Here is a 27,390-nt window from a genome sequence, read left to right on the forward strand (position 1 = left end):
TGGATTACGTCTTTGGATTACCGTTCAATAAATACAGCATTTGGATCCTCAACCTTTGTGTCTCAGAGCAGTACGTGACATCTAGCATGCATATGCTTGTTTACTCTAGTTTTTAAGGTGTTTTTTTTTTGTTTGTTTTGTGGACAGTTTCAGTGGAGAGATTTTCATTTCACATAGTCTTGAGTGAATCTCACGAAAGTATACATCATACTATTTTCTTTAAAATATGCACTCATTAATCATTATCAAAAACATTAAACGTGCATTAAGTAGTCAATTTAGACTCTGAAGAAAATTAAGCCTGATAGTTGACAAACTTATTTCCCTGTTTTCATTAATGTAAATAAATGTAATCCTTAAATAATATAATTGAAAAATATTGTAACATTACATATTACTGTAACATAAATAATATATGTATTTATTCATTATGTTTTATTTAAATGAATAATTGCATTGAGAATCTAATCACAATTTTGTTTTAAATAACATTTCAGGGAATTTATTAAATGCAAACAGCCTATATCTTATTTTTTCCTTTTTATAGTGATGTTTTTGTGAGATTTCCTCTACTTAAACGTGAAAAAAAGTATTTTCTTTATTATTTATTCAGTGAGGAGAAAAAAAACAAAAAAACTTCTTTCCCAGGCCCTTCAGTGAGTAAACTACCCGGGCTCATCGAGTTAAATGTGTTCCCAGCAAAGCATTCATACATCATACTAAGATCTCAACTGAGTGTGTGATTATACTCATCAGTGCTTATTGCGTTCTGCCATGCAGGGCACAGTCAAGGCTCATGATACTAATACACTTTTAAGCCATCCTCTTCAGTAACATTTACACTGGAATCGACATTGAGACGGTCTCGTCAGATACAAGTGACTCCATATGGCTCCAAATGCACGCAGATGTCAATGGGCTCAATCTCAACTCAGTCCACCTCCAATCATCGATTACTCAGTCAGCATCCCGGAGTCCCGGCGGTCGGGTGTATCCTACCGGAGCACTGCATTAAAGAGTGGCCGGGCATGAAGTAGCAGTTTATCAGTCAGAGGTGAATAGCAATCGATGCGGGCGTAAGGACGGATATGGAAATGCTTTTGTAGGCAGAGCTTGCGAGTCAGTGGCAGTTGAACGATGATAAATCAATCTAGCGTGTTATGACAGGGAAAGAGCGCATGATTGTGGAGTCTGTTTGTGTGCGTCGCTTCGTAGTGGACACACGATCGGTTTGCAGTAGCTGTGGTCACACAGTGGATTTGCAGCGAACCCTGATGCCTTTGATCAACAGACTGGAACCTGGTGGAAAGAGAAATAAAAAAGAGAAAGAAAGAGACTGAGGTGAACCCAGCTGTAGAGGTCACACAGAGGGTTCCAGCAGGGGCCGTAACCCCTCTCAGGGATGAAGTGACAAGCTGGTGAAGGGAATAAATGCCTCGAAACATTTCCAGGCTTCTAGAGAACAGAGACACAGTGCGGTTTAAATAAAAGCTTGGCTCATAATGGATCGATTTGATGATATATAAATACAGACATCCTGTTATTACAGAACGAGAAGGGCTTTTACATGGGGAGTTGATAGCGTTTTTAAAAAACGAGAATCCATTTTGCAGAAAACTTAGCTTTTAAACCTTCATTCAAACATAAATGCAGATACGGGGAATGCCGCTTTATTGGTATTCCTCTAACATTCCGCTAACTTGAAGTATTAAACTTCGGAAATTAATTTGGCCCAAAACACTTAACATGCAGATTCAATTTTTATGAAGAACTAAAGCCCAAAGCCTTTTTAAGGGAACTTTTGTTCCCTTAAGACTATTAATATTTCCTTCAAGAAATGTAAATGTAGCAAATGAAAGGCATTTTATAGTTGGTGTTATTCTGTGGAGTCTTATTTTGACAGCTTTTAGCTGTCTGATGGAAACATTAGGTTCACTAAGTAGCTTTTTCATTAGTGTGACACGGGAGGTCGAATGACCTGATTCATCGGACTAAATATTTATATTTGTGTTTAGCCACCGTTTTTGTATGCAAATACAGTTTTCTTTCCCCCAAAGAAAATCTGAGTGAAGAGACCAAAATATTAATAATGCTTTTTATTCAAAACAGAAGCTGTCATTTTCAACTAATTTCTGAATTTACAAAGGTCGTAGCCAAGACCAGAAAATATACTGAGCGCACTGCCCTCCCCTTGCCTTAAAATTAATTTGAACCAAATATAACGTACAAATTCCACTTTTTGAATAACCAAAGCCCAAAACCTTTGCTTACAATTGTTTTTGCTTCCCTTTTTGTTTTGTGACAAATCAAACTTCTGTCATCATTTACTCACCCTCAAGTTGTTCCAAACCTGCATGAGTTTCTTTCTTCTACTGAAAACTAAAGAAGATATTTTGAAGAATGTCCAAACAGTTGATGGGCCATATTAACTTCCATAGTATTTCCCCCCTCAACAGAAGGTTGATGCAGGTTTGGAACAACTTGAGGGTGAGTAAGTGAAGACAAAATGTTCATTTTTGGCTGAGCGATCTCTTTAAGAGTACTAGTATTTCCTTTAGGAAATGTACACCCAGTAAATGAAAGGCATTTTATTGTCGATATTCTTCGGTATTCTCTCATTTTGACAGCTTTTGCCCATCTGATGTAAACACTAAGTTTCCATAGTAGGATTTTGAGATTTAGAGAAAGTCATTCTTCGCAAACATGTTTTGTACTGATGGCAAGATTAACTCTAAGCCAGGCCTCGGTCAGGCCTGATCTCTGCCTTTGCCTGTCTGCTTGCTCCATTCACCCCTGGTCCTCATGTCAGCTAGAGTCTGGACGGCGCTCGAATTCTCCACCCTATATAGTGAAGACTGCTCTCAAAGCAATTATCTACTGATACAAATCATTCTCTGTAATAAGCTGCAGAACTGTGAAGCTGCAAGACAGGGATATTGAGGTCATTTTCATTATAGGTGGTGTTATTGTGTGAGATTATTTGTGCAAGTTGTGTTGTCAGACAAGGATTTTGTCTATTTTCTTTTTTCTTTGCAGGGCTGCTTATGGTGATAAAATCACTTAAAATGATTTCATAGTCACCAATGATGCTTTTCCTAACTTAAAGTGTATTTTTATATTTAATTCTAAGAAATGTATGCGTCTGGGTCAACTTCAGTGAAAGTAATAATAATACATATATTACAATATGCATTAAATTTAACCTTAATTTAATTGTTATTGTTGTTAGTTATCATTACTGAATCTACTTCTGAAGGTTACATTTATTGCATATTGTAACATGTGGACACGTGGGGTGGAATCTGCCATTAAATGGCCATTAAAACAAGTTAGTGAAACAGCAAACACAAGTATACAAACTTTTTTGTTTTGTCCAACAAATATTCCAATTAATCATATTTCAGAAAAATATGAAATATTTAAAACATATGACAACTTGCCCCAAACTGATATTTATCTTCGATTTTCACTGAATTTGCCACAATGTTTTGTTTGATTGGAAAAAATTCACTAATCACTTATGATGGTATCGAATGTACTTTTTAATCTAATCAAATGTTTCACCTTGTCTCACCACCTTCTCCATTCATTTTTCTTTTTCATGTAACACAGGACATCAAATGATCCGATTTGTTGGACTGAACATTTACCTCTTGTGTTTCGCTATAGTTTTTGTATGCAAATTCACAGTGTTTATTTTTTTTCCAGAGACAATCTGAGTGGAAGAGTCCCAAATAATAACAAAGCTTTTTATTCAAAACAGCAGCTGTCTTTTTCAACCAATATATGGAGTTACAAAGGTCGTAGCCCAGACCAGAAAACATAGTGATTCACCAAAATAAAATGGACACAATGCAGCGCACGGCCCTCTCTCTTCCCCTGTGTGGTCCATTAGAATGTGTGGGTCATGAGTTTTGGCCCCAGCTGTCTGATTAAATGGACAGATTGACTTTTGGCTGAGAGAGCTGCTTCATCCCCCAATCCTCCTGCCTCTCTCTCTCTCACACACACACACACACACACACATACACTATACACACCCCTGCATGAGCAACTGAAACCTTTGGCTCGGTGCTGGCTTATTTTAAATGCGCTTCCTGCATGCTCAAGTTCATCCGTGTTTGTTGTACGTCTGTGCGTGTGAGTGTTTCCTGCATTGTCTGAAACAATATTACTGAAAATAATAAGCCAGAAAACAGTATTTATGTTCACCGGCCTCTGACTTGCGTTGTTATTTTTGCGTTGTTTATTTCTGCTGTGCTTCTCTGTGTTATTTTGCTGATAAAAAAGCAAACAGTGAGCATGTAGATATCTAACCCCTTCATGGATATGATGCTCTTTCATTAATTAATTAATTCATTTTTTCTTATGGTACTTGCAAACATGGTACAGTAATTTCACAATTAGATATTTCCTTTAAGAATCAATTAAGTACATGTATGTAAAATGCCAAGTTATGATCTGTATAATGACCCGCAGATCACATCTGGTGTAAAATAACAACGCAGTGCATCGGCTGTTGAATGTGTTTGGAAAATTCTGTGTATTATTTCCATGCAAAAACTAGGGAAACATGTTTAAACATTTTTGATTGTCAAAAACCAGCATTGAGTTGTTAACCCTGTAAAAAACAACACTTGCCCCCTTGATAAGTAGGCAAGATATATTTTTCAACTTGAAATAAATATCTCATTTTGAGTTGTTACATAAATAAGGCCCAGAGCTTCTTTTCTATCTTGCTCCTTTGTAGTTCTACAAATGTTTATTTCATTTCAGTTTTAGCTTATATCTTCCCTTCTGAATTTTTTTTGGTTAAATACGGTATCGTTTTTAAAGCCAAGGATTTCAATGCGAGTTCTTTGTGTCTTTGAAGCACTTTTTGAAGGCTTGTTTGCTCTTGTATTTTCTCTCTGCTCCATCTTTTCCATTCTTGATCCTAGGTCCTCTTTCAAAGAAACAGAATGATGATTTAGCTGATAATGACGGTGCTGAGGATGAAGGTATTTTTTTGATGCCAAACTGATATGCATGACAAGGAACCCTCCGGTTTTTTCTTCTTTGTTTTTCTTAAATTTCTTGTCCTTTTTTGAGAGTGGAGATTTTTTTCTTGCTCGTTTTTTGCTGGATGTGTTTTGTCGTTTTTGCTTGATGTGACCTGTCTCCCGTCATTCCAGATACACATAATTGTAAATAACCCTTCATAGGCTCTTGCTTGAATATTTTTTATTATCATTTCCTTTTAATTTTATATGTTGCATCTCACCTAAACAAACCAGAAACAAGCAAACAAACAAAAAAAAAACTAATTATCCTAGTATTAATTCTTAACACTTTTTTGCATGATTTTTCAATCCTTCTGCCTTTAAAAAAAGATATTCTGAGGTAACCCCCTGGTTTAAAAAAAAAAAAAAAAAAATCCCAGATTGGTAATCTTCCGAAATTTAACCGGAAGCCCCCTTCAAAAATTTCCTACGCAACATTGTATGTTCCTGGAATCCGAAACGCCATGTCTGCATTTCCATCAGACTGTGCATCAATAGTCATTACTGTCCAGCCGTTGAGACGACTTTTAATTGTCCGATGTTTAGTGGACGTGCAAAAATCTATACAGATGCACAACAAATTAACACATCGATTAAATGCCTGGGCTGCAGACTGTAAAAGAGGTACAAAATCTAATGATAATAATCCCTGAATGACTGTATGTGATAAAAGCATTTCCTTTCGTGTTCTTGTCAGAACTGAAGCGCAGTGAAGACTGTCTCCTGTATAATCAAATGAAATAAGAACCAATTAGAGCAGGCTAAAACCAGGAAAGAGCCTGCTCGCTTTGATCTGCACATCAAAAGATTACAGCAACACAAATATACAGTGAGAATCCCGCAGAGTATCTCACATGAACTCTCTTGAAAACCGACTGAATAATCCTCTTAAGCATGCCCGAAGATATACTGGGGAAACACTCATCGCCGACATCAGACTCGGACTTGGTGTCTTCAGAGGCCTGGTTTGAATTTCTCTCAGGACACTCACAGCCACCCATCTTCTTATTGGAGAATACCGAACATCAAGCTACAATGGAAAAGTCCTCTTAAAATCAAGAGCTTCCCAAAAACTGTGAATCTATTAAGACGTCTCCAGTGATCGACAGTTCCTTTGATGGTAACAACAGTGTGTGCACGTGGAAAGCTCCCAATTCTTCTTTTCGAGGATCTGCTCAAACTCGTAATGTGGCAAACTTTCAGCCTGAACCTTTTTTGCTGAACGATCAGTTACATCAATCTATTTTGAAGCCTTATCTTGTTAATTACTCAATATAGTTAGCTACTACTGAAAAGTATGAATGAATGCACTATTGACCTTGAATAGATAATTGAGCAGATCTACTCTAAACAAAACAAACTATAATCTACAGTATATAAAACAGTCATGAACCACAGCTAAACTTGCTAACTTAATATTTAGCTATAAATAAGACCTAAATCAATAAATGGCTTTTGAATGCTACATATGTGACAGAACAGTTAGAAGAATGTATTTGATTGTTACCACGGCCCATTCCACAATACAACTTGACGCTAATGATTTAGCATTTTGCTGTGCTAATCTTTTGTTTTTGTTGTGTTTTAGCTTGCGCTAGCTTGTTTACTAAAATACATCATGCTAACATGAAACATGTAGCTGTGGCTTCGCTAGTAAGTAAAATGTTAGCGGCGTCGCTAGTTTCAATCATTTACTCCACAGTACTAATGTTTACTTGTTAACAGAATTCGAACATTCACTAAAAGGACTTTAAACAGAGAAACACAAACCCAGTGTGTCAGAACACTCCAAGGTTATTGTAAACTGACAAAGTCTGCTTTCATCACAGTTCTTAGCTCTTTGAAAATCAGATGACGGTTAAAGCAAACTGAATCTGAACATCTCCGAATCAGACAGTAGTTAAACAAGCAAAATCTTTACTCTTGACATTGCCTACTTAAAAACAGCTTGATTTAAATTACCACAGTTGTATCATTGTTTCACTTGAAAATGCCTCAGTAGTGCTTTTCAGTCGAATGTACGAGTGAATTCATGTTAAAATGGACCCAAAAGAGCGAACATATAAGTAAATACGTTTATGTAAATTCCTGAGGCCTATCTGCGCATGCTTTTTGCTAAGTGGAAGGGGGCCGCCGTTTGGCTCTCAGACAGCTGTAGCTGATAGGGTTGAGAGGAGACACAGAGCGCACATTAATTATGTAGACATAACGCTACCTTATTACTGCACACTGCTTATACCAGTTACCGTGGCATCGGCGACAGTTCTCGCCAACCAGCTCCTCTGATTTTATTTCATAGATCCAGTAATTGGCTTGATCACATCAGTGGCCCACTCACAGATATTAATATCCATTCTAATTAGTTTACATTTTTGTTTTTGATATAAAAGCTGCATACGGGTCATATCCCAGGATCATCAATCATATAACAACTTCAGATGCCAAGGGATTCTCCAGATATGACTATTTGCTAGAGATTTACTAAAGCAAACTATCACCAAAATCAATAGCCACTTTTGACAAATTCATTAATCTGGTGCTTTAGTATGCAGCGTACAACGTTTATTGACTTCGGTAAGCAATCGGTAGCAAAAGGCCCAAGAGACAATGCAAGTATGTGGTCTTAGATTGTGCCAGATCGAATATCCAAAGAAATAGGATTTACAAAATGAAAAGTCTTACACAGCTAACCTTAAATTTTAAGTAACCAGCTTTTAGTTTCACAAAAATTGTCATTCCAAACTCTCTTTTAGGTGGAACATATAATTACATAATTTGAACAATTTTGTCCATTAAATGGAGGTCATTGCGGTCCAAAGCAACATTGGACCCCATTGACTTTCATTATATGAACAAAACAAAAAAAGTTTTCAAAAATACATAGTTTAGTGTTTGCAAGTCAACATAGTCAACATTTCAACAGTGACAGAAAAACTCTGTTCATGTTTTCGTTTAGGAGTGACGTTTTAGAGAAAGTCCACGGTACACTGCACTTATTGTTGACATTTGACATATGACATTATAAAAGACTGAGGAAAATACAAAAGAACTGGTGTGCGCATACACGCATGAACTCTGGCCTGTGGATGAAGAGTATTTCAGTCTGAATGAAGACTGGGATCAATGGAGTATTCATTTCTCTGAGGAATCACTTCCTGTCTTTCCCTCCTGCTGGACACTGAGAGACTCACTGGGCTAGTTTACATTCTTCCGTGGCTCATGGGTCATTCAGTTCATGATCAAAAAAATGATAAGATATTAAAACCTAGTTAATGCTTAATTTAAATAAAATCTTAAGAGCAACTGAATCTTGAGAGTTTTTTTTTTTTTTTTTTTTTTTTTTTTAATGAACACCGCTTAACAAAGCACTCAATTCATTCACAAAGTATCAACACTGGCAGGAAGAGAAAAGACGTTAACAGGAAGTGGTGAGACAAGATATGATGAGAAAAGAGAAGAGACATTATATGGCCTGATAATGAAGAACCATTAAGTCCAAATCTGACATCTGAGGATAACAGAAGATATGCTACAGTAAGGAACCCAGTGAGACAAGATGAGACGAGACAAGACAAGACAAGACAAAAACTGTTGTGAGCAAATCTCACTTTAAGCATTTTCAAAAGAACAAAAGGTGTGAGGTGAGACGAAATGGGAGAAGATGAGACCTTACATCTCTGATTAAAAGAGGAAATGGAAATCCCAGGAAATGGGAAGGGGAGCTGAGAGAAGGGGAGACGTGAAGAGAGGAGATGGGACAAGAAAAGAAAAGAGATGAGAAAGACATTTGGTCACCTGAATAAGAAGAACACTGTGCTTTGAGCATTTGGCAAGAAGAGACAAGACGGGCAGCAAGATGAGACAATATGAGACATTACATTGCCTAAAAGAAGAAAGATTTTGTGCAAATCCTACTTTTCAAGAGGTGAAAAAGTGGGACGGAACAGGAAAGGGAGAGGTGAGAATCACTTTGGAAAGAGAAGAACAAAATAGATTGGACAGGACGAGGTGAGAGGACATGAGAGAAGACGAGATGAGGCAAGAAAAGAGGCAAGACAAGAAATGACTTTGCCTGATGATGAAGAAGAATGACTGGAGGAGTTGAGACAAGACGAGACAACAAAGAGACATAAAGACGAACCCGTTGTGTGTTTTCTTTTGAGCATTTTGCAAGAGGAAAAAGAAGAAACGGAAGGGGTGAGATGAGAAGAGAAGGCAATGAGAATCACCTGATGATACAGATAAAAACATCTCACTTTGAGCATTTTACAAGAGGAAACGAGAAATGCCAAGAATGAGTTAACTGAGACAAGAAGAGAAATGAGGAATTGTGTTGACTGATAAAAAAGAACTATTGTGTGCACATTTGGCAAGAGATGGTCTTGTTTAGGGGCCTTAAGAAAATTGTTTTGGAAAATGATTGCTTTTTTCATTTGCTTTTTTTCACTTGTTACGAGACCTCCCGGAAGCAGGTCCCTGCCTGCCCAATAAAATAACCGAGATTTATGTGAAGGCTTTGCAACCATGATGAAATGGCACTCTCCCTCAAGCAAGACGAAAGTTATCATCTGCATCACATTTGTGTTTTGAAAATACCTCCCTCTCGGACAGAGACCATTTGCCAAAAGTGGATTACTTTGCCTAAGTCATGTATGGAAATTTAAAAAGCGTGCAATTTCCATTGCTAAAGGAAAAATGGGATCTGAGATGATGAGGTGAAGCGCAGGCGGATCCTATTCAGGGAGTGCGGACAAGGTCCCCTTACTTTAAGTTTGCCCACCTTCTAACCTTTTCTTAGTTACGTTTGAATCTGTAGTTAATTCAAAGGATTACTTCAGAAATTAAAATGCCCATTTTAAGTTCCACGTTTTATTGCTGGCAGGCCCTTCAAGAAAAACAAAACAAAAAAAAGGCAATCATAAAAAAAAAAATGAAAAAAGTGATGAGCATTTTTCGATCACCAGGAACATGACATTCATATTGCCTAGGAAATTTCTAAAATCAAGTCTAAAAAATAAAGCCAATTTGAGCAAAATGGGAGCCCTCAGCTCTGAATGCATTTCCAGCTGTCTACAGTAATTTGTCATTTAATCGTTTCTATCCTCCTTTTTCCAGACATTCGTGAAAGTGGGAGCCCCAAACCGGTGATGGTTTTCATTCACGGAGGATCATACATGGAAGGAACGGGAAATATGTTCGATGGAAGCATCTTGGCCAGTTACGGCAACGTCATCGTCATAACCGTAAACTATCGGCTTGGTGTGCTCGGTAAGCAATTCAATTTTTGCTTAACTTTACCCATCATGCATCAAGGTTTCCTGGTCGGTGCCCCATACGATATCCTCGGAATGGCTTGTTCTAGCTTTGTTTCTCTCCACAGAGGTACATTTCCCTCCAGTGAAAGATGATTTAGTTGCTTGTGAATAGCCTCAAGCTCATAAGCATAAAACGGGTGAAGTGGCAATGCTCTCCACAGCGGCACGCATGAATGAAAACTTATTATAGAAAAGTTTGCTGTAGTTGTACATGATTTAAGGTGATAGTAAATACTGGAACTATCAAAACTTTATGACCTTCCAGTTTCAATTGCAATACAACAACTCTAGCCTGTGTGCGTCTCTCTCTGTCTCTTTCCCCATTGCTATGCCTCTCCCTCTGTCAGTTATCATTTTTCAATGCAACAGATTTGTGGAGAGAGATAAAATTGTGTATTTTTTTACTTAATGATTGAGATTGCCTCGAGCAAATGGTGCTGGATTCATTAATACGCTTTGGAGAGTTTCTTCACAATGAGGTGCTTTCCATATTCCAGTTGTCTAGATATGAAGCATTGGTTATTAAGGAAAGTTAAGTGTTATTTTAGTTACGTACAAAGGCAGTTTAGCACAGAAATATTTTGATGAAGTATATTTTGCTGTTGCTGCTTTTCTCAGATTGCTTCATCAGTATTTGTCTGCAAGGTTCTTATGCAAATGCATCATTGTGTTCATGACAGATCCGTCAGTGTGTTCATTACATACAAATTCCTCAGTGATTGACAGTTATTATTTCAGATTAAAATGATGGAAACTCATAGATGAACTCATATGATGCCTGTTTTATTTCACTGTGCTTAACATCTTATGCAGAAATGCATCTGTCTCCAGAGTTAATGTACAATGACTAGAACAAATCCACAAAAACCTTTGTTGCTTTTGCAAACATTCTTTTCTAATCTTTGATGGTAGCAATTAACTTCTATAAAGACATGACACTGATCATCTTAACACCTATCTGTGCTTTTAAGGGTCATTTGACTGCAACTTAGCAACAGTTTTCAGTCTGATCAACTTCATAACATCCTAAATATGAAAATAGTGCATGTTTAATCCCCCGGTTATTGGAGGAAAATGTGATGCAGGGTCAGTTTGATCTTCAGTGGTAATAGCACCTTATGCAATGGATGTCTGTCAAAGTGATGACTTGTCAATTGAGTAAGAGTCATAGGTCACTACAACTCATGTACTTATTCATTTGTGGGGCGTTTGTTCAAATAGACTTGTTAAAGACACATTAGCAGCTGCTGCCAGTCTTAAAAAGGGTTTTTATTGCCAATTTAATTAAGTTGTTCACATCTGCACAGTATAAAGGCCCGTTCACACCAAGGACGATAACGATAAAGATATAGTTCTAAAAATCTTTCTCAATATTAAAGAATAGCTGAGTTCACACCACAGCTATATCGATAATGGCACAGAGAAACGATATCGTTGGAATCACTTTCAGAATGATTTTATCCAGCTGATGAACAATAAAAACATTGACAGCCAATCAGAATCCATCCTAATGAGCTTGAGCATTTAAAGCGGCAGACAAGCACGCACTTAGAAACAGAACTATATCGTCAGCTGGTGTGGCTGCTAATATAGTTATCTTTGCAGTTATCGTTCTTGGTGTGAACGGGCCTTAAGTCACCATTTTGACCAGTATTAGGGTGCTGGCAGATGCTAATATGCTGGTGGCATGAGGCATCTGTCAGTGTGAGTCGTTAGTCTGTGCTTCATAAAAATATTCAAGAATGAATGCATGGATTCTGAAATTAGCATCAGTTATTTGCATCAGAATCTTCACAGCATATCTCTCCGTTGGTAAATGAGGCTCAGAGTTATCTTTCTCCCTTAATGATTCAGTTCGCAGCCATCTTCCCTCAGTCGCCCTTAGCTTTTTTTTAACAAATCCACTGCTGATTATTGGCTATTTTTTTTTCCTAGCTAAGGCGCACAAATCCATTAGGCGGTTTAAGCATGTGCCCGCATGCCTCAACCCTTAATTTATTGTTGCTATGTTTTTCTCATGGTTGTCTGGGGTTCGGCTAAGCTCCGGAGCGGCCTCTGGGAAAGGTGCTGTAATGGTGAGAGGGCCTAATGGATTATAGAACTGCACACAGTCTGAGTGTCATTATCAGAACTGTTGTAGATTTATGGAGCGAGTCGCTCTCGTCATGCCCCCCTGAATAAAACTGCTCTCAGACAGCTAATCAGCTGGCATAAGGGCCTGTTTTACCGAGTGCCACCATCATATTTTTTATTTATTTTTTTGGTAGTGCTGGTGTCCCAATCCTCTTTAGCAACTATCCTAACCTAACTCTTTTAACCTAAAAAAGCGTCATACCTATAAGGAAAATATGACTGTTTCCAGAGTGAATGTGTGGTTACATTAGCGAAATTTAGGCGATATTTAAAGTGAAATATGAATTTTTGCTGAGCAACGATAAGTTAAATTAAATTCAATTAAATATTCTGTATAATGCTTGTTTCATAGTAACAATTTAGGAAGTTTTCTGTAACTAGCCAAAGATGAGTGTATCAAATAAAATGTCCTTATGGCAGCAATGTAACATTCATGTATTCAATTAAAGGAATAGTTAACTTCAAAATTCTGTCATCATTTACTCACCCTTAAGTTGTTTCAAACATATATAAATTTCTTTCTTCTGCTGAACGCAAAAGAAGATATTTTGAAGAATGTCGGTAACCAGACAGTTGATGGACCCCATTGACTTCCATAGTAGAAAAAAAAAAATACTATGGAAGTCAATGGGGTCCATCAACTGTTAGTTTAACGACTTTCAAATGATCTTCTTTTATGTTCAGCAGAAGAAACAAATTCCTACAGGTTTGAAACAACTTGAGGAACAACTATTTTCAACTTCATCACTGTAAATGATGACAGAATGTTCATTTTGAAGTGAACTAATCCTTTAAGCAGACACAACAGAGATGTTAGGCAGCAATTGCAATTTGTGTATATAATGATTACAATATAAGGATAATTTTACAATATGTTGATCCAAAGTTGGTGTCATCTAAAGTCTTAATGCGTTCATACGTGACCTTTTGCAACCCTTTTGCGAAATCTAGCAAATAAGATTTTCACAGAAACCTGCTAAAAAACTACTTTAATGGGTCCAAGTGGCTAGCTGGTCTTCCAGTGCCTAAAACCCTTCTAAAGCCAGCTATGGCCAGATAAAACCACCAAACTTGCTTAGGCTGGTTTATGTATTATTTTTTATCAGGAAAATGACCCCTACATTTTTTTTTATTGGGAATAAAAAGATCACATTAAGACCACATAATATCTTCTAAAAATATTACATTTCATTTTCTCTCTGCTCGCGAATGACTCACTGAGTTACAGTAAAACTGTTAACCAGATCTAAATTGATTTGAGTCATCAGCACTCGTTAGTCAGTATGTGTGTGGTTGGTTGGCTGCTGCGCTGGTGTAAAGCAGATGCAGTCGCCGGCGGAGGTGTGTGTGCTCACGTGCCGGTTAGTTCGGTTGTTTACTTCTTTGTCAAGACTTCAACGCATTGCTCACCCTGTAATAATTGGTTTGCTGTTTTGCATCATGCTTATTAATTTTCTTCTCCCTTGAAACAAATACCCATGATGTTTCAGTTTCATTAGTCTTTTGCTTTCTCCAACCTCCACCTCTCTTGCTTTCTCTCCACGTTTTTTGCCTTCAGCATCTTCTATCACCTACTCTCTCTTTCTCTCTCTCTCTCTCTCTCTCTCTCTCTCTCTCTCTCTCTCTCTCTCTCTCTCTCTCTCTCTCTCTCTCTCTCTCTCTCTCTCTCTCTCAGTCATATGCTTGCTTAAGTGTAAGCCTGCCACAGGGTCTTTAAGGAAGCATGTATGATGTCTGACCCTATTCAGGAAGCAGTGTGTCTGGGGAGATGCTTCATTGGAGGGTGTTTATTAATCTTAACAAGCATTTAACAGCTCTGCAGGATCGTCCCTCGTCCATTATTTTGCCTCTCCAATGCTTGCTGCTAGTACTGGCTGTTGTTGAATCGGGTGGTCAGTTTAACCCTATATATCTTTTTTTTTTATATATATATATAATTTATATATTTTTCTTCTTCCTCCTTCTATGTAAAATAATTTGTAAAGCTTAGACTTATGATGCTTTCACACTAGCACTTTTTGTGTGCAAAAGTTGGATTTGATTGATTTCAGAGTTCGGTTCGTTTGGATGATGTGAACGCTGTTTTCCAAACTCGAGTGTGCACCCATCTACTGTGCCTGAGTTCATGTGAACTCCGGTACGGTTCACTACTGATATGAACACAATCGTACTAAACGTTTGATTTGAAAAACTGTGTTTTTGAGTGTTCATACTCACTTTATTGATAAGCGTGACTGATGCACTTCTAGCAGAGAGAATGTATATCTCGTTTCTGCTGGATTTCCGCATTATTGAAAACATTCTCAGTACATTTGCAGCAGATAGATGCAAGTGCCATTATGTGCTGATGCTTTGAATACAAAACCAAAGGTTTAAAAACCAAAATATAATGAGGTGAGCAACTCAATGCAGGACCTAAAGCTAACTTTTTGCCACACCTGCCAATGGCCGGTGACTTCAGAAAATGTATGAAACAGGCAGTAATGACACCAGATTTTTAGATAACAGTGAAAATTCACAATTCTCTATTCCAATTTCAATATCGCAGTTAAAAGTACTAGCCTAACTAATGTAAATTTAAAACATTATTAAAGACGAGTAATCATAAAAAAAGAACAAATAATCAAATTATAAGCAATAGCACAAATAAATACATCAGAAAAAAAATACAAATGAAATAAACAATGCTTATCAGGTTTTTCTGGTAGGTCTAACAGTAGTTATCAGTAAGTAATCAAATGTAAAATAACACTGCATGTAGTCTTCACTGTACATATTAGATGGGTTTTTTTAGTCAAGAGCAGTAAGAGAAGTTTTTCACATGTCACATTTGTTCATGATCTCACAACATTGCATTGTTAGGATTCATAAAAATGTTACCAGCTGACTGTCGATTGACACCGTTTCGTATACTCGCCAATGCCGATTTTTACTCGCATTTGGTGCTAGGTGAGTGTTAATTTTAGGCTCTGACGCTATGCATTTTGCCTTCTCCTGTGTCATCGTTTCCAAGCAACAAGGGTAAACAGCTGCTGCTTTGATGATGCAAGTGTACCGTGGTTCGGACCCAAATAATATAATGTGAACACAATCCAGAGGGGGGAGGGGGAAGGGGGAAGGGGGAAGGGGGGAGGGGGAGCAATCAAACGTGGGTTCGGACCAGGCAATCGAACCAAGTGTGCAAGCTACCTTACAAAGACAGTGAATGATATGTGTTTGTTGTAATTTGTCGTGCTTTAGTCTAAGGGATGGGCCTCATTGGTCGTGACGGGTGGATGCATTGGTAGAGGGCAAAAAGGCAAGCGGCAGAGTACAGAGGACATCTGCCATCAGAGAGGCTTTGCCCTGTGAGCGCCGCTAACCGAAAGGATTAGTTCAGCCTGCAAGAGTGCAGCAGATGTCCATGTGGGCCCACTCACTCACGGCTCCTCCTCCTCTTCTCCAAAGTCTCTCTCTCACTTTCTTTTGCTGTCTCTCTTCCTTGTATCCTGATTTTGGCCTGGTTCCACTGACATGTGGATTGCTCCAGGCTAGACTCAATGTAGATATTAATAACTAGTCAAATTTGGTGTGCTGTTGAATCTACAATGGAACTTTGACTTCATGATTTCATGCATTCCTGGACTTAAAGCATTTCCTCTCTGTGGAGTATCATAATAATAATAATCGGGAAGATACAAGGCTGGATTTACACTAGAACTTTTAGTGCAGATGAGAGTCCATTGACATCAGACTTATGTTTGTTTCTGAATGATGTGCACCAGCAAACCATACACTGTAGAAAAGTCAGAACAATCAGCTTAGATGTTTAAGTAATTTCAACTTAAATTACATTAAACTGACTTTAAAAAACGTGATGAACCTTGTATTGTAACTTATTTTGTAACTTATTACTTATAACTTATAACTTGTAACTTATTTTGATGAGTTAAAGCAATGTAAAAACATACGTTGTCATAACTTATTGATCATATAATTGTACTTTTAACTAGGAATGTCAAAGGTTCAGATTCACCATTCATAAAGATTCAGATTGCTCAATTTAAATTGAGGTAGCGAAGAGAATGCAGAATTTGTTTAAATTTGAATGTTGACTTTACAAAGCCTTGTTTGAAAGTTTTGAAATAAGTTTTAAAAAATGTATAGTTTGGAGGTTCATGAATTAAAATGAATTAAGAATATCAATATTTTATAAGATGTTTATTTGCTGAATAAAAGTATTCAGTTCTTTAAAAAAAAAAAAAGAAGTAACTGACCCCAAAATTTTGAACGGTAGTGTTTAGGACCCATAGAATGCAAAATGGAATTGTACTGTAAAGTGGAGCGGACAGGAATTAAGCTCTGGACCAAACAATAAAATCAAGAGTAGCTTGGGAAGGGAGTTTCATTTTTGAGGGTGAAATAACTACCTGTTCCCTTGGTGTTTTATTTACTGTATCAGGGAGAGAAATTGAACTCAAACCGAGTTGCATTTGAAGCTCCAGTAATTTACGACCCAGAGTTAGCTAGAGTCGTCTCTAGCGTCTGGGACTCGTTGTCAGGATGACCACCCTCACTCCCAGCTACACTGCAGGGTCTATTAGGCAAGAGGGTACCAGCAGATGGATGCGTCCATGTGCCTCCATCCATCTCTGCCATGGAGCCAGAGATTAGCCGGGTCCGCTCGTGGGCTTTTCGGCAGGGAACAACTGCCACTGCGGATGATCAAGGTGCTCGCCGGGATTCACGCAGTGCTGTAGCTTCTGCCGGGGGAAAACAGATGGACATGTTTAACACCTTAGAAATGAACTACGCTGCAGGACCAAAGCCAGGGAACCCTCTGAGCCATGATGGATTGCGTGTAAAACTCTGAGGGTGGAACAAATCTTTGGTTTGGTGCTTAGGTTTTTACCTCCCTATGCATTACATTCAATTACAATCCCCATGGAGATTCCCTAGAAATGCTTTCCCCTTCCACCTAACTGGTTTGGCACATTTATGTTTATGGGATAGTTCATCCAATGGGATTGTTCACCTTGTTCAACACAATAGAAGATATTTTGAGAAATGTCTGTGTCCATACTGTGGAAATCAATGGTATCCAATTAGGGCTATTAATGGTTAAATAATCAGTTATTTTGCTCAAAAACTATAATTGCGGTTATCAACTGTTTTCGTTTGAGAAATTTAGAATTAGTAAAAATTAGAATCATTGCTTTTTCAGGTAAGCACACATTAAGAAAACATCAATTCCTACGCAAGTTTTATTTGACCATTTTTCTCTACATTATGAACTGCTAAAATTGGTTAATTTACAATATTAGAATAATTCAAAGTTATCTTAATGTTTTCTTTTAAAACAACTAAAATAATGTGTATTCTAGCACAGAGAATGCAAAAGTGCATTTATTCCGCAATGTAGTCAAGATTCATGTTTGCATATATTGCAAATATGTCAGGCAGTTATGCTTAATAAATGAGAGAAGCAGAAATCATGATCACAATTAAAATACAATTAAACGTGCAGCTCTAGGTCTAATGCCCATTTGTTTTAAACTTTCATTAGATAAAAACTTGAAAGATTCAAAATATCTTCTGTGTTCCACATAAGAAATAAAGCCATACCGGCTTGAAACAACATGAGTAAATGATGATAGAATGTTGATTTTTTTGGTGAACTATCCCTCTATATCAGTGGTATTCTTTTGGGTGGTGTAAACCAAATGTTCCCGTAGGTCCTGTTGCCTTGCAGGCAATATTTCTTGCCAATGTGGCCCTCCATATTGATTTACCAGTCTTTTAACTCAAATACTCAGTTTAGAGGTCAGAACAGGGCACACTTGGAAAAGAATGTTGTTTTTTTTTGCTGATTTTCTGTCAGCAATTTCAGCCAGACTTTTATCAGTAAGGGCAAGACAGGACAAGGCACGTTTGTAGGGAGCAGTCGGGGTCGTGACTATCTTGGGGTTTTGATATTCTCTGTCCTATGTTCTCTGGAAGTAAGAGATAAGTGAAATAAGCCTTTTCTACTTAAAAAGGTCTGCACATGGATCTAGGGCCCGTGCGTATGGTCGCTTGTACGCCTAACATCTCATGTTGAGATTGTAAATAGGACTTTAGATGATCCCTCTGCGATTTTGAAATACCTTGAGGTTTGATGGTCTTTCCATCTTGTCTGTTTATGGAGCTTGTGTGGACTGAAACATGCTCGATTATCAGGATTAAGATCACCATATACTAACACATACACATAGAACCTTGAAGTAATTCATCCTGGTCCTTGTAACTTGCCTCAATCCTTCACTGAGATTCATTTATGATTTGGTTGCTGAGGAGATCCACAGCTGTAAATTTCCCTCAAATGCAGTTAATCAGAGGTTAGCCTGTAGCCCGAACAGATAAAGATTTATATCTCTAGTCACCAGCCCCAAGCTTCTTGGCTCTTGTAATTTCGTTTATTCTCTTTGGCCTCAACACAATCTTATTTACTCCACTGGTTTCTGAGCTACCTGCTTTTTGCGTGTTTGAAATCTCCAATTCTAAAATCTTGTGAAGTTGTATTTGGTTCAGGACACTCCCATTGCCTCCGTTGGTGCTCAGGGCCCCCTCATGGCGTTGTGAGCCAATTATATTATGGCTAGTGTATCTAGAATGATTTTTTCCTCCTCATACAAGCTGCTTCAAAGCAAGGAAAGTTTTTAGAACTCAGCTACATTCTGATTTTAGATTGAATTGCTTTAAAATATCATGTGGCCTAACTATCCAGTAGAAGTGTGTATAAACATAAAAATTATTTTCTAAATTATATATATATATATATATATATATATATATATATATATATATATATATATATATATATATATATATATATATATAATTTTTTTTTTTTTTTTTTTTTTTTTTTTTTTTTTTTTACAAATATAATGAATTGTTGATTCATAAGTATCTCAAAGTTTTTTGGGGGAGTTGCACCACATGATATTATAAAATCTGATCTAACCTTGCCTTGTCATTAAAAACACTTTATCTAAAATTTTATGAGACTTACTGACCTTGACACACTGTCATGAGGGTCTGTATGGGTTATCTTTATGACGTAATTTTCTGTTCGATTTTTTCCAGCATGTTTCTGCATCTTGGTTGCACCAAATTACTTTGATTTGGAGGACAAAAGTAAAATATTAAGTTTTGTTGATTCAACAAAATATATCATTATTATAAATAATACGTTAATATTTGTTTTATATAATAATGAAATAATAATAACTAGTGCTGTCATTCGATAAAAAAAAAAAAAAAATAATCGCACATTTTTCTGATTAATTGTGATTAATCACATCTAACATGAAAGTTTTTAATATATTGTTATGTTCTAATAATTTTACATTTAAACTCCAAATTAATATAGAAACAAAATAAAGACAGTACCCTATATTTTAAATATTTAAGAAGGCATCACCAATACCAATACTGCTACCTCTATGAAATTGATTTTTTCCCCTCAATTTTAGACATTAAATATAGCCATTACATCATAATTGAAAGCTATCAATTTAAGCATTTAATAGGCTTTAATACATACGACAACTTTTAATTTGAGTGAACTTAAAACAGTCTTTACATAAACCCATTATAATAAATGCCACATTTACCTGTGCAACCTTTTCTATTGACCCAGTCAGACCGTTTTTCTTCTTACCCTGTCAAAATGCAAAAAAAAAAAAAAATATATATATATTTCTATTTTTTGTTTTTTTTTGACCCATGTTACCTTGTAAACAGTGCTTTAAGATTTTCAGGTATAGGACTAACAGGTGAGATATATACAGAAATGTAATAAAGTTATCAAACACCTCACAGTCTTCACTGCATAAATTATTTTTGAAATATAGACTAATCCTTTTTAAAGCTACAAAAGTTATTCAGTCAAGTGCAACAATCGCGCTTGAATGGTTTAAAAGCATTTGAATGAATAAGAGTGTGATCATATAACAATTGCATTGTCCCACTGACCTAAATAAAGGTAAAAGTATTGAAGACAGGGCTAAATTGCCTACAACATCATTGTCTGTCTCCATCAACAGTAGTATTTTACCACTGATACAAACACTCTACATGATGTCATCACTTGTGTGTGGGCCCTAAGATCTGTGTTGTGATGCAGGTTTAAAGCATACAGGGCTGATTTCCTACAGTACATCAGCTGAGCTTGTCATCAGTAAACCATGAATCTTTTACCCTATAGAGACATGCGGGTAATGTCTGCAGTGCGCTGTGAATCCAATGACCCACGAGCGTTATTATTGCCCTTGAGTCCCTGCGTTCGCTTTTCTCTCTATTACAAATATTTTGACTGCTGTCCTTGAGTAACGTGTTATTTTAGTAAAGGCATCCAGCATTGTCTTAATACCTCAGAAAATCCAGAAATCCCTTTGAAGGTCAATCTCTTTTCCCCTTGCGGCACAGTGATTATTAGTCAGCCCTGCTAGGGAAAAATTGTGCTATGAAGGATTATGGCAGGAGAGCTGTGGGGTGAATCAAGAATGGTGCCAACTACCCCACTAGTGGCAAAAATATAAGTATAGAATAACGGAGCGGTAAGCTTAAAGTTCAATATACAAAATGTTAAAACTGACGACGCAGGTGTTTTAGGCGCTACAGCTGCTTTACATTCTGCCCTGCTGGTTCTAATTACAAGACTCATCAAGAATAGGAACGTTGGATCATTGATATTAATCTCTACGATTATTACTCATTCTCTTTCCCTGTATCCGCACAGGAACGTGTCGCTATGGTGCAGGGACATCAACATCCATCTTCATTCCTGCAGCCGTGCGAATCTGTAGCACAGCTTGCGAAGTTACGGGTGGAAATACCTGTTCAAGTTTTTACCAAGAGGGGGATTTATACATTTTTTTTATACTGCCCATACAGGCCTATAAGTGCCCTTTCTGGATCAAGGGGGGAGAAGAGATGTGCATTTGAGAACCAAGAGTGCATTTTATGGCCCGTTTGAGAGTCGTATTCTCATATGTATAGTAACTGTCCCCTTTAAAGACTACTGACATTGGATAGAGAGAGTGTTCTACTGCAGTACTGAGCTGCATGTATGTATACATTTACATCAATTTATACCCTTCATTAGCTATCATACAACATATTTTGCTTTTGCTCAGTCTTAGTTTTTCCTATTACAAGTCCTCAGGGAGCAGTGTTTATGAAAAATTAATAAAGTGCTTAATGGAGGCGGGTTACCTTGTGGTGCTGTTTGGTGCAGTGCCTCTCGAAATAACATTTCGACCAGTGTGAAACCAAGCTGCCAGTCTGTATGTCAGAAATGACTTAAGATTCAGTAGTGACACACAAAGATTTGATTAATTTTGATTAACAGGGCAACTGCTTTTAATTGTGATAATAATAATGTTTCTTGAGCACCAAATCAGCATATTAGAATGATTTCCGGAGGATCATGTGACACTGAAGACTGGAGTAATGATGCTGAAAATTCAGCTTTGCCGTCACAGGTATTAATTGCCTAAAATTCCTGCAAAAGAGACTTCGGTAACACTTTAGAATACTGTTCCTTCATTAATGAATAACTACACAGGAACAAATGCGTAATGCATTAGTAACACTCTAGTAACTACTATTAACTAACAAGAAACTCTGATTAACGAATTGGTAAGTAATAGCGCTCAGATGGATGTGGTAGTTCACTATTAGCTAATCAATAACTACTATTTTTCATACCTCACTGAAGACTATAAGAACTACTATATACAGGTTAATAAATATTTATAATGCACAATGTTTAATATAAGGTAATGGTAGCCCATTAGTAATGAATCAAGTGTTACTACATCATTCTAAAGGAACTAATAATAATTTGGATCAGTATTCTAAAGTGAAAAACATGATAACAACCTAATATTGACTGAAGTCACTGTAAGCTTTTAAGGCTTTTGTAAGGTTTTGGATAGTGATGAATCAAGTGTTACTACATCTTTCTAAAGGAACTACTAATTATTTGGATCAGTATTCTAAAGTGAAGATCATGGGAACACACTAGTAATGACTAAATTGTTACCAAATCCATTGGAAGGAATTGCTATTCAAAATCTTACAAAAATCTCAAAAGCTTACAATGACTTCAGTCAATATTAGGTAGTTATCATGTTTTTCACTTTAGAATACTGATCCAAATAATTAGTAGTTCCTTTAGAATGATGTAGTAATACTTGAGTCATTACTAGTGGGTTACCATTACCTTTTATTATAAATTATGCATTATTCATGTTAATTATGAACCTGTAGATAGTAGTTCTCTGGGAGGTATGAAAAAAATAGTAGTTCTTGATTAGCTAATAGTGAACTACTACATTCATCTGAGCGCTATTACTTACTAATTTGTTAATCAGAGTTTCTTGTTAGTTAATAGTAGTTACTAGAATGTTAATAATTCGTTACTCGTTTGTTCCTGTGTAATTATTCATTAATGAAGGAACAGTATTCTAAAGTGTTACCGAGACTTCTTTCTAAAACACTAAGATACCTAACCGCCCCTAAACTCCTGAATGGCAGTGTAAAACATAAGACTGTTGAAAATGCATAATTTATCATGTGATAGGAATTTTCCAAACTAATAAAAAAAAAGATTCTTCAAATATTTGAGAAAATATATAATAAGACAAATGGTAAAGAAGGTAACAATTAACTTGTTAACTTGTTTAATGGATATTCACAATTATGACCAATGACACAGCAACACATTTCCCGGGTTTCAAAGACAAGGTTTAAGACTAGTCCCAGAATAAAATGCATTTGAGCTATTTTAACTGAAAGCAACTTGCAGTGACATATCTTAAAACGTGTCAGTGCCATTGTTTTGTCTCAAGATGCACACCAGTAATGTTTTTTCTAAGGCACATTTACACAAATACCCCAATTGAACCACGGCCTAATCCTGGCTTAATTTAAGCCCTGTCTGTGAAACCGGGTCATTGGGTATTATTTTAAAGTCATCATAATTCAATCAATCAATCAATCAATCAATCAATCGAATTGACATTTTTTATTATTATTAGTACATCACAATTGATATCCCTAATAAGTCTTAATAAGACTAACAAGTCTCCCCAGTGTCACTCATTGAGAATGGATGAAGGATTTCTCAAGGACAGAGCCTTGACTCTGCTGAGACTCCACATGGGATTGTTTGTGGCAAACCTTTCTGCTACAGAGGGTAAAGAAGCGGTTGGCTGGCAGGACATCAGCCCTGGCCAGTGGACAGATGTTAAGGCTCTCCACAGATTTCCCAGCATCCTTGTTTGCATTTCTCCAACACATAGAGGGCAGAGAGCTCAAGTACTTTCCCCATGCTGCTTGTTTCAGCAGCTTGCCTTTTTTTTATCGCACGGAAGCATCTCTTTATCGTGCGTACTTTGTTCTGCCAGTCTTTTCAGAGATTGGCAATCATAATTTCTTAAAATGTAGATTGTTATTTTGTGCCAATGCACGATCACAATGACATCGGTATCCTGCCGTACTCCTGATCCAGCATTGCTTTATGTCAATCATTCTGCCAGTCATCCTCGATTCTGAGAGAACACGAGTAAAACGCTGCTGTTAGGACATACTGCGTCTTTTTTGAGGTTAATACATGACAAGACAGCACGGAAATTTCTTCCTGCCTACAGACGAGCCGTTTAGTTGTCTGCCAGTCATAATTTTATTTGTCAAACATATTATTTTCTTGCCAAAGCGCAATGGTGATGTCGGAGATGGCATCAGTGATGTCTTTTGTACGCTGAGACAATGTGCAGAGACAACCCATAGGCTCACGGTGACATATCCTTGATTATTTTCATGTGCCAGAGCTTGAAACAGTCATGTTGCATTCTGTTTATGCAGTGCTACGCATTCAAAAACAACTTGCTCCGTAATTTGTCACCCATCAGTGTTTTTCTGTTTGTGCATTCTGCTCTGATCGTTGACACATGAATAGCGGTTCTTCAAGAAGGAACGAAAAGCGAAATTCAGCCAATGTGAGCAAAACAAAACCTAAATTGTCCGACAAGCTTGAATTCACGGTGTTATTCCCAATGACTGGCAGCTGTCCCGACTCAAGAAGCCAGTGTAGGTGTGGGACTTTATGTATGTTTCATGCTTTGCACGCAATTCGCATGGCATTTTATTAATTTCTGGTAATCCGTTTATGTGCATCTTCCCAGTATGCCTGTGTTTAAACTTCTTGAGGCAAATCCACAGCTGGAAATTTTCAGGTTGATTGGGTTAATCAGGTTAATCAGATTGTCATACTTGAACACCCTTGAACAAGTTGTTCATTTATTCATAGTTTACCAACATGATTTACTATATTTGTCTTGTTCCTCTGTAAACATCACATGAGTGAAATGGTTACACATTCAATTAACTATTTGCAACTACATGGCAACTAACTCTTATTAGAGCAGTGTTAGGGTTAGTAGAATAAGCCACACTCTCAGAAAAAAAGGTTCGAAAGCTGTCACTGGGGCTGTACCTTTTCAAAAGGTACACTTTTGTTCCTTTTAGGTACTAATATGTCCCTTTTAGGTACAAATATGTATCATTAAGGTACCAATATGCACCCTTTAGGTAAAAAAATGTACCTTTTAAAAAGGTACAACCCCAGTGACAGCTTTCATACCTTTTTTTTCTGAGAGTGCAGTATGTACTTTCAAAGTTACATTTAGTCAGTATAATGTCTAAAGCGGTCTTTCGAAATAAATTTTTACTGTGAAACTATGGTTATTTTATTTTTTAGAATGCGATTTCCCTCTGTTCTGTACTAATCTGTATTAGATGCGAGTTCTGGCAGCACTACTGTGGTGAAAATATTGCACACCTGACTAGGGACTGATCTCATTCCTTCATGGGATCATTTTAGGCACTAAATGCTAAACAGTTACCTATGCATGAAGCTCCTAGGGATCTTTATTATGCAAATCCAAGGCATTAAGATTGAATCATACAGCTTTTGTTCCCTTTTTAATGTAATTTTCAGCTAAACAGAATCTATTCAGTAGGCACACTTGCATCACCATATTATTTATTTATTATTTTTTGTGTATATCATTTAGAGGTCTTTTTTATGCAAGCTTGAGGGTTCTGTTCAAATTTTAATGCATATTACCTTCTGGAATAATTGTGCGATTAACAAATTTACTGAACTGAGGAGTATAACCAATGAAGCAAGAGTTGTTTTGGCATAGATATGCTTCTGCAATTCATTGTCATTAACCGGATTCATCAGAGGGAAGGCAAGCAGAACAGCTCTGATTTTTTTTTTTTTTTTTTTTTTTTTTCTAGTGGGAAGAAATCAAACTCCGTATGATCCCAGACATAGAGAAGCAATAACACTGGGAAACTGTGGGCAGCAATGCAGTGAACTTTGTGGAGCGTTCTCCTTGCCTCTCCTCTATCTTGTGCATTTCATCAGTCAGGCCCTCTTGGTTTATGTGTTTTTTAATGTAATTTCTCCACACAAATTTAACCGTGAAAGATTGTTTTCATTAGCATCTGACAATAACTGGGATATTTAAACAGATGACCGGGTTTCAATTTCATACCCTTGTCACTGAGACAGAATTGTACTATGGTGCCAAATCAAGCGATTTAAACTTTTCATTAGCATCTTGGAACAGGTGATGAAGAGCCCTGTTCGTGAAGAGAGATGCGATGTGTTTTTACATAAATAAGACACATACGAAAAGCAAGTGCAAATTGGCCATATGTTACAGACCACGAAAATAAGTGAATATGAATGTGAAAATATCTATATCTATATCTGTGATGTATTCTGAGCATTGCCCAGTGTTAGGAGTAGAATGTAATGAGGCAACCTGAAAATCTCTAAATCTTACAGGTTTGTAAGATTAATTGGGTGTATCATGAAGAGGAAAAAGAGGAAGTGTTACACATTGTTACTACAGTATATTGGTTATTGGTAATTATTCATATTTAGAAATTTTATTGGTCATATGGGATGTATTGGCCAGTATTTGAGTTACAGCAGGAGTTGAATTTTATCGTACACATTCAATCATAACATAGTATTCCCTTATTAATATCAATAAATACTATATTGGACAATGGATATTTAATAGTGCATTCTAATTTCTCATATTTTTATATTTAATTGCCTTTATATTTATATGAATTGCCTATGTTTGCCTATATTTTTATTTAAATATAGGCAAATATTATATATATATACAATTTAAATATTTTAAATGAAAATTAAAATCCCAATGACATTTTGCAAGTTCATTGATCTAATCGATTAGTCCTATTTAATAATATTATTCAAACCTGGTTCACATAATGTTTTATGCATGTGGGAAATAATTAATAGATGCATCAATTTATGCACATATCTGCAATCTCCACATATATCCCAGTTATTGAAACACCTGCATGTGATTTCTACATTTGTGCTTGATGACAAATTAAGGGCAGGGAAGGTGTGACAAGTTTGTGATTCCTTTTCACGGGCTGGATTTTGAATGCTGATGGCTTTAAGCATGATGGATAGAGTTGTAATGAATGAAAGGTGAATTAGAGGCATGGGCTTCCCGTCATAACCCAGCGAGACTAATCAACGGCTCAGCGTCTCTCTTTCCAAGCCCTTCATTCCAACTCGAAGAATGTAATCCAAAGATAGATGTGGCTCAATTACATTGGAATAGATCAAATTTCACACCCATTCATTTGCTAGCAATGCGGTGCATGATAAACATTGTATTGCTTCATTAATAACCAGACGTCACCCTCATTAGACCCCTTTTGAGCTTGACTAACAGGAGGAATCATTACTCAAAACTAATATTAACAGGTACATCCGATTTTCATACCTCCCACCTTATTAACAGAGAGCC

The 27,390-nt window shown here is 36.8% G+C and overlaps 1 protein-coding gene across 7 annotated transcripts in view; it reads left to right on the forward strand.

The window, feature by feature from the left end:
* nlgn1 (neuroligin 1) overlaps positions 1–27,390 on the forward strand; it is a 299,196-nt gene that overhangs the window by 150,045 nt on the left and 121,761 nt on the right. For 6 of the 7 annotated variants that reach the window (XM_079856563.1, XM_079856564.1, XM_079856561.1 and 3 more), the window contains 2 exons: positions 4,941–5,000; positions 10,158–10,310. In XM_079856563.1, the coding sequence (XP_079712689.1) occupies positions 4,941–5,000; positions 10,158–10,310 (213 nt within the window). The remainder of the gene's footprint in view (positions 1–4,940; positions 5,001–10,157; positions 10,311–27,390) is intronic. The other variant, XM_079856567.1, reaches the window with a different exon arrangement.

This window comes from Squalius cephalus, assembly GCF_949319135.1.
Source record: "Squalius cephalus genome assembly, chromosome: 22".
Taxonomy (NCBI): Eukaryota; Metazoa; Chordata; class Actinopteri; order Cypriniformes; family Leuciscidae; genus Squalius; species Squalius cephalus.